Consider the following 8,109-nt stretch of genomic DNA (forward strand, 5'->3'; position numbering starts at 1 on the left):
GACCACGGTTCAATCCCCCAGCACCACATGCCAGCCAGCCCCACTCCCTGGTGGGCTGAGCTGGTCACACACACACACACACACACACACACACACACACACACACAATAAATAAATAAATAAATAAATAAAATTTAAAAAGAAAAGAAAAAAAATTAGGTATGTGGCCTATGTTGTATTTCTTTTAGCAAGTGTTCTAAGTCCCTATATGCCATTTTAGCTGTGGGATATTTTTTCTGGCCTTAATATTTTGAGAATCATAATAGTAAGCCTATAATCCCTAGAATTAACTGGAAAAAATCTTCACGCCTCTATCCACCAACATCAACTAGGAAAGCTCTCACCACAAGATTTCCATAGAGGAGGATTAATCATTAAACAAGGCAGCTACTTATCCCAGGGAGCCCAACCCCTGAGTAGGGTCTCCATACAGGCCTGCCCCGGGGTGGCAAGAGTTGGCTGGATCTACTAGAGCCATTCGTAGGAAAAGCTCCTCCATGTATTAAACATGGAAACCATTTCAGGCGCTAACTCTTGTAGGTTTTCAAAATGCATGAATCCATGAATGTTTTTCATTGCTTTAGTGAATGTGTTGCTAACCCGTGGTGTAAAAATTCAGTTCTGATACATAAATCATGTTGAAAAGTCAGAGTGTTATATTCACCTTTCTGTTCAAGAAATTGATTATAGGCTGGGTATGGTGGTGCACACTTGTAAGCCCAGTACTTGGGAGGCTGAGGCAGGAGGATCACTGCATGTTCATTGGAGGCTAGCTTGGGCTAGAAATCGTGAGTTCAAGGCCAGCCTGAACTGCACAGGGAAACCCTGCCTAAAAAGATAAAACAAAACAAAGAAATTGACTACAAAGGGACTCTGGAAGGCAGAGGCAGAAAGATGAAAAATTCAAGCTCAGCTTAGGCAATTAAAATTAAGCAAGATAATTCCCTCAAAAAAAAAAAAAAAAGGCCAAGGATATAACTCTGTGTGAACCCCTGGGCTCAGTCCTTAGTGCTGAATGAGTGAATGAATGAATAGGAAAGACGCTGATTACACGCACGTGCCTTCAGGGTGATAGAGTCCAAAGTCCTTGGAGCAGTGCCTTCCTGCCCCCTGTCCCTTCACAATGCTCCTCCTGGCTAGGGAAGCCGCTCTCCTCCGTCCCATGGGCTACCCCAGATTTTTATTTCAGAGTTCGAGCTGGTCCCACCCACTGCAAGGCTAAATACTATTCCATTTCATATGTATATAAAATAAAACCAACAACAAACTTTACAACAGCTCCACTCAAAGAGTGGGAATCACAACCATCTTTTAGTTAAGACTCTTCAAGTTTTGCCAGACTGAATATTCTTGTTTTGATCCTTTCTTGTAGAACAACGGCCATTTCCCTTTAGGGCTACTCTCTTAGAGATCTGTTCTGTGGCTGTCCACCCTCACAGTCTGCTGCAGAATGTGGAATAAGCTCCATCACAGTCCAAGTAACAGAATACACCTGAGAGGAGTGCTTTGCTTTCAGGATTTTTGACACAATCCTATTTAAACAGCGCCAGATGGGGGCTGACCGACTTCCTTAAGTCCTGCTTCTTTTGTTTTGTTTTGTACTGGAGATTGAAAGGGCCTTCACACTGAGCTACAGCTCCAGACTGTACTTTTTATTTTGAGAAGAGGTCTTGCTAGGTCACTAAGTTGCGCAGGCTGAGGTCAAACTTGCCTCCTCTTGCCTCGGTCTCCCAGCATGCTGGGATTGCAGGCGGGAGCCACCACGCCCTTCATACACCCTGCTTCTTTGAACCATGACCGCATTCCTTCCTGCTCTGAGAAAATTAGATTTAAAAAGCATTTTGCATCTAAGAAGCTTCCTATGACTACATAAAAAACAAGCCTCAGCCATGGCCTCCCTTGGAGATCCCCTGCAAGGTGAACTACAAAGGAGATTCTCCAGGAAATGGGCCTGGCCGGTGAGTCAGAGATCCAAGATAGAATCACCCATCTAAAGAAACCATGAATTTGATCCTCAGATTGACAATACTTTTTTCCCTTGAACTTTGAGTCTAAATTTGTATTTTAAGTTGAACTAGCTGTTGAGTCAGTTCCCTACAAATAATCTGAGATTATTCAAGTCATCATTTGGAGTCTGTAGAATTAATTTAGTGACAACTGAGACCTAATTGAAAATCAGGGCAAAAAGAACACCAGGCTTTGTTGACTCGATTTATAACCAGCATGCTTGTCTACACACTACATGATTTGAGCATCTGGTCAGCCAGTGGATTATCTATAAAATGAAGAACTAGAAATCCTTAAACTGCTCCAAATTTCTATTTCAATTCTAGAAAGGAACTTGAGAATGAAAAATTGAAAGTAGTTATCCCTCTTCTTCTATTCCGAAAGAACACTCATTTAGCTGCGGGAAGCTGGGTGTCTATCACTACGGCATGGTGTACCCATCAATACATACAACTATGATTTCTGATTGAAGGTCAAGTCCACAAAAATCAGTATTTCCTATTAAAATTAACATCTGAGATGGTAAAAAGTTCAAAACATTAAATGTTTTCTTACTATCTTTTAAGCAGTTCTTTTCAGGATTGACCTTACTACATTTATTCATAAAAACCAGACAGGAGCCAGGCCTTTGGGATGGTTCTGAAGGCCCAACTGCCCTTGAGGATCACGTGATCCTGGGGATTCCAGGCCAGCTGGGGTGACTTAGGGAGAGCCCGCCTCCTCATTACAATAACAAAGAGAGAGGTACTCACCAGGAATCCTGTTAAGTGTCACCCAGAAATGCTCATCAGGGCTATAGGTGTCCTTGGACCAGGAAAGTAAGTCCAGGGCTTGCTGGTCTTGCAGGACAAAGTTAGCAAATTCCCTTGTGAGGGCCACATAGGCAGTGCCAAAGTAGATGGTCATATTATGAGGAGGAGGGGATTTTAACTGTGCTGTCTTGCGCACATAGGAATTTCTGCTGTCTAATAATTCCTGATGTACATACTTAGTCCGTCCAATGGCATGATCTGGGGGCAGCACCCCGGGCGTCAGATTCTTCCCTATAAACCCTTTCAGGTACTGGACGATCTCCTTGTTGGTCTTCAGGGGGAAATCCTGCCCGCAGGTGTTGATGACGTACTTCCAGGGCACCTCGGAGGCCACCAGGTCTCTCAGGCAGTTCAGGTCGGCCTGAAGCCTGGAGATCCCACCGTAGACCACGGGCTCTGTCCTGGAAGCCAGGAAGGCGTTTGGGAAGCAGCTCAGCAATTGCTCCACCTCGAGCCTGAACGTCGCTGTTGCCTTCCTGTCCACGTGCACACAGTAGACATTCTGGGGCATGTAGATCGCCCTGAAGAGTCGCTCAAAAGTGCCAAAGTCTTTGTGAACAGTCATCGTGAAGGCCAGAGGAAAGGCAGCTTCTTCTTCGGAGAGAGTTTGCGTTATGTAATGACTCTGGACCCTGTACTCAGAACAGGTGGCCTCCGCGAGGGTTGTCTTCAGCGCATTTTCCGTTAGGTGGAAAACCTCCCCCTTAAGCAGCTCAACACAGGTTTCTGCTAGGAGCGAAGCATTAAGCAGAGCTGCCCTCAGAAAACGCCTGTCCTCCTGTAATTTGTTGTTGTAAACAAATACAAAAATCAGAGCACTAAGAAGAGATACGCTGAAAAGAGAGTACTTACAGGAGACCATCGTGAGAACCAGGAAGTGAGCAGTGAGCGGGAGGTCTGAAATTCTGAGATAAGATCAGCACTTCAACGCCTTTAACTTACAGTGTCTCCAGGCTCCTGCATGGTCCCTGCGGCGAATGCGACTCTTGTCAGCGACTAACATCTTTTGTCTTCTATCCTTGCTCCCCTCCCCTTCCGTCTTCATTTACAGTTCAGTTGCGTTTTCACTTTTCTTTGACACATTTCTGAGGTAGCTTCTTTGCATTTGCCGCGCTGGGTTGCTTCCCTCCACTCCCCGGATCTTTATTACTGAACAAAACCACTCCCGGGGGCCGGGGCGCCCCCTTCTTTCCACAGCAAAGTCACCAGCGGCTGAGCTGACCATTCTGCAAGTAGCCCTGAAACTTCAAACCCGGTCTCTTCTCCCAGCCGGGCTGTGACCGCCTGCGCTCAGCTTCCTGTTAATCATTGCATTCGGCTGAGTGGATTTGTTTGCTTAAACGGCACTGCCAAGTTAAAAGCCTCGGTCCCAAGCATGTGAACCCTGCCTAGAGAGATGTCCTGTCAATAAAAAATGTCACGCCTGAAAATAAATTGCTCAACCTGTCTTTTTCCACAGATCCCCCCCCCCCCTTCCTCTCCACACCGGCACATGACGGGTGGTTGAGCCACTTTCTGTTCAGGACTCTGTTTCCTCGGCTGCTGAGGCCAGTCCTCAGGAAGGCGTTCATTAACAAGCTGACCTCACTGGCTAAGCGACTGCGCAAAGTAACCGGGGCCTTCTGGTGAATAAGGGCTAATATGTTTAAGAAAAGCATGCTGTGCTGGATGTGGGACGACTGTCATCCCAGCACTCTGGGAAGTTGAGGTAGAAAGACTGAGAGTTTGAGCCCAGCATGGACAAGCTCCTTGTCTCAAATTTATACATTAAAAAAAAAAAAAGGGCTGGAGCTGTAGCTCAAAGTAAAGATCCTGGGTTCAATCCCCAATACAAGAAAAAGAAAGAAGGCAATGTAGTGTTATAGATACCGTGCCTTGTTTTCATATCTACCCATAGCTGCCCCAGCCTCTTGAGCGCTGTGATTGCAGGTGTGTGCCGGCACACATTCTGAGCTCTCAGAGGAAAGCAGAAGTTGACCTTTAGTAGTAGAGAGCTTGCTTAGCATGCCTGAGGCCAGAGGTTCAAGTCCCAGCAAAAGAAAGAAGCAACAACAAAAACAAAAATAAAACCCAGAAGAAGATACAAGTTTACACTCAACTTTCTAAATCTGAGCTTATACCTTAACATTGTCCAAGAGGGCCCGGGAGATGGCTAAGTGGAATAAGTGCTTCCCTGGCAAGCGCAAGGGCCTGAGTTCAATCCCTGCTTCCAAAAAAAAAAAAAAAATGTCCAAGAGCTCCTCCCCCTGCGGTAGGCATTGCCTTCACAGTTATTTTGAACACGGGGTTGGGCTGACCTGTGGTCCTTAGTTCTCCACCCCAGCTGAGAGCTAATGGATCAATGAGGTGGCTGCCAACTGTTTCACAGGTCCTGGAAATGTGGGAGACCAACAAGCAAGGACCCAGGGAAAAATTCTCCATTTCTCAGGCTGGGGTGTTGTTAGGAATCAGTTCTAGAGCACAGCTAAACTGCACGCAGTTTCATCTGTGCGAATCATGGTATGTAATCAACCCGACGACTCTTTCGTTAAGGATCTCTCCTGTGTTTATCTAGAATTCCTTCAAGCCTTTTCCTGGACACAGCACTCAGACAAAAGAACTCTTTCTGGAAAAAGCTACTTTTCTGTAATTTGTATTAAGTTATTGTTTTTCAGTAATGCGGAATGAACCCATGGCCTCCACACTGAGCTATAACCCAGCCGTTTATTTATTTATTCATTTATTTTTTTATTTTTGGTCTTTTTGAGACAGGGTCTCATTGTGCAGTTTAGACTGGCCTTGAGATCACATTGTAGCTCAGTCTGGTCTTAAACTTGGAAGGATCCTCAAACTTAGAACGATCCTCCTGCTTCAGCCTCCCAAATCCTAGGATTACAGGTATGAACCTCCACACCTGCCTATTTATTTATTTATTTTACTGTGAGACAGCATCTCACTCAGTTGCTAAGTTGCCCACATTGGGTAACTAACTTGCAGTCCTCAGCCTTCTAGAATGCTGGGATTGCACGTGTGCTCCACCCTACCCAGATGTGTGTGTGTGTGCGCGTGTGTGTGCTCGCATGCGCGTGCACGCACGCACACACATGGTTCCGGAAGGAACCTCTCTTCCTACTTCCTGTCACATATCTTTTATTTTCTTCTTCATTTATACTGTGGCTTTCCCTTATAAGAGTAACCATGCAACAGTTAAGCCTTTACCATGCTTGGGTTTTATATTTAATCTTTAAGATCTGTCACTTGGCACAGTACCCTTGGAAAACATCTACTACAGATACGACTCAGTGAAGATGCCAGTCATTTTTAGTCTTTTGTGGTGGACAGCTAAGTTAGTTATAAATATCAGGGCAGTAAGACAGGGCTGGGCCCTCCTCACAGAAGACAATGGTAGCTGGAAGGGGATTCACTAAAGGCCAGGCTTCAAGAAGAAGAAGGACTACACCCACATCCCTCCCTAGGAATGCACAGCTGTGATTGGCCTTCTAAATAGGCAGCAATCACCTTGGGTGGGGGAACAAAACATCCCGAAACCATTCTTCCTGGAAAATCCTTGTTTGGAACCTTGTGCCCTTGTTACATGACTCGCATCCCCATTTGATCCCCACTTACTATTACCTAAGCAACTGCACCTGTAATCTTACTAGTTGACTGTAGTTCTGTCCCACCTTGAATCTACCTCACCTCATCACTTTGCTTAAAAAAACACCTTGAGAATCAGAGTTGGTGGGCAACTCACTTTCCGGGCTCTCATCTGTCTTTTAGAAAGAACTTTCTCTCAAGAAATTCTTTACTCTTTGCTTTTTGTCTGTTCCTTAGTTTTTTTTAGCAGGACCCCAAACAGGGTTCCTGCTTTGTAGTTCAGGCTAGCCTTGAATTCATTATATAGTCTAGGTCATCCTCCTGCCTCAGCCTCCTGAGTACTGAGATTACAGGCTTGTGCCACCAGGCCCAGCCTAACTCTTGTTTCTAGAATTCATTTCTCAACTCATCCATATGGCTGACACTAACAAAGGATCTACAAACTGTAGTACAGGGCTTCAGGCTAAATCCTGAGGGGATTTGACTGTCTTGTTGATACAGGGAGAAAAACTGGCCTCGGGTGGGTAACCTCCAAATGACATAGAGAAAAACGACCTCTGGACCTGACCTGCACGAGTTCGTGTTCTTTAAAACTGAAGAATGAATTTTAGGAACAAACGGAGGTTATGAGCAGGATATATTTATTGAGAGAAAGAAAGCTCCTGTCCCAAGAGAGGGACAGGAGCGGGGAGCCGAGTGGGTAGTTCCCTCCCCGCCAGGAAGTTGTCTCTTGCAGGGACTTTTATAGAGGAAAACCATGTGGTGAGGCGGGTCTAAGGTGATGAAGAAGACATGGGAACTGCTTAATTGGGCATGAGGTGGGACAAAACTATGGTCAACCAATGAGATTACAAGCACCACTGCTCAGGTAAAATTGAGTAAATCCAGTATCAAATGGGAAAGCGAGTTACGCAGCAAGGGAGCACAAATACGGAACAGGCTGTCTTCTGGTTGAGGGTTGGGCTAGTGACTCATTTGGGCTCTTTCAAGTTGATTGATACTATTTAGGATATCAATCCCTAATGCCCATCCCTAGGGAAGTATGTAGCTGTGCTTCCTCTTTTTGTCTTGGTCTTGAGGTGAGGCCCATATGGGAGTGTGTCTCTTCCAAGTTGCAAAGTCACCTTGTCGTCCTGGCCCTGTTTGACTGCCTATAATATTTCTATCTAACTTGGCTGCCTACAACATTGTCAGATATAAAAGTTACATTTCTTGTTAAATAGGTCTTGCTTTATCCTGATCTCAACCATCCAGCAGAAAATTATAGAAACGAGGTATAAAAAGTAAAGCCATATTAGTATGCTGAGCTGTAAAAAGCTCAAGTCAATTACTTCTGACATTGCCAGTCCTATGGACAACCCACTACTATTATGGACTGCTGGACTATATTGGATTATTTTGCTGAATTCATGCACCTGCAATATTTAAATCACAATGGAATTCCCTTCTCTGACAAAACTAAACAAAAAAAGGGGATACAAATGAAAGTCCATTTTGAATCTGTATATACAAAATAGTTAGGATAGATATACAGCTACTGTCTCCTAATTCAATGAGAAGAAAGATTTGTACTAATAGTGTTTGGACAGAATATCATGTCTGTATCTTGTACTATGAATAACCACTATGAAGACAACAATATGCAATGTATTAATTATTGAAGCTGTCCTACTAATCAGTTTTGAAACTGTCTCATTGCTATTTGTTTATCAAT

The 8,109-nt window shown here is 44.5% G+C and overlaps 1 protein-coding gene across 1 annotated transcript in view; it reads right to left on the reverse strand.

The window, feature by feature from the left end:
- Positions 1–4,309, reverse strand: part of Gcnt2 (glucosaminyl (N-acetyl) transferase 2, I-branching enzyme (I blood group)) — a 93,154-nt gene extending 88,845 nt beyond the window's left edge. Inside the window, exon 1 of the mRNA XM_023712083.1 lies at positions 2,760–4,309. Coding sequence (XP_023567851.1) covers positions 2,760–3,681 — 922 coding nt within the window. The 5' untranslated portion in view covers positions 3,682–4,309. The remainder of the gene's footprint in view (positions 1–2,759) is intronic.
- Positions 4,310–8,109: the final 3,800 nt, after the last annotated feature.

This window comes from Octodon degus, unplaced genomic scaffold (assembly GCF_000260255.1).
Source record: "Octodon degus isolate 3935 unplaced genomic scaffold, OctDeg1.0 scaffold00023, whole genome shotgun sequence".
Lineage (NCBI taxonomy): Eukaryota > Metazoa > Chordata > Mammalia > Rodentia > Octodontidae > Octodon > Octodon degus.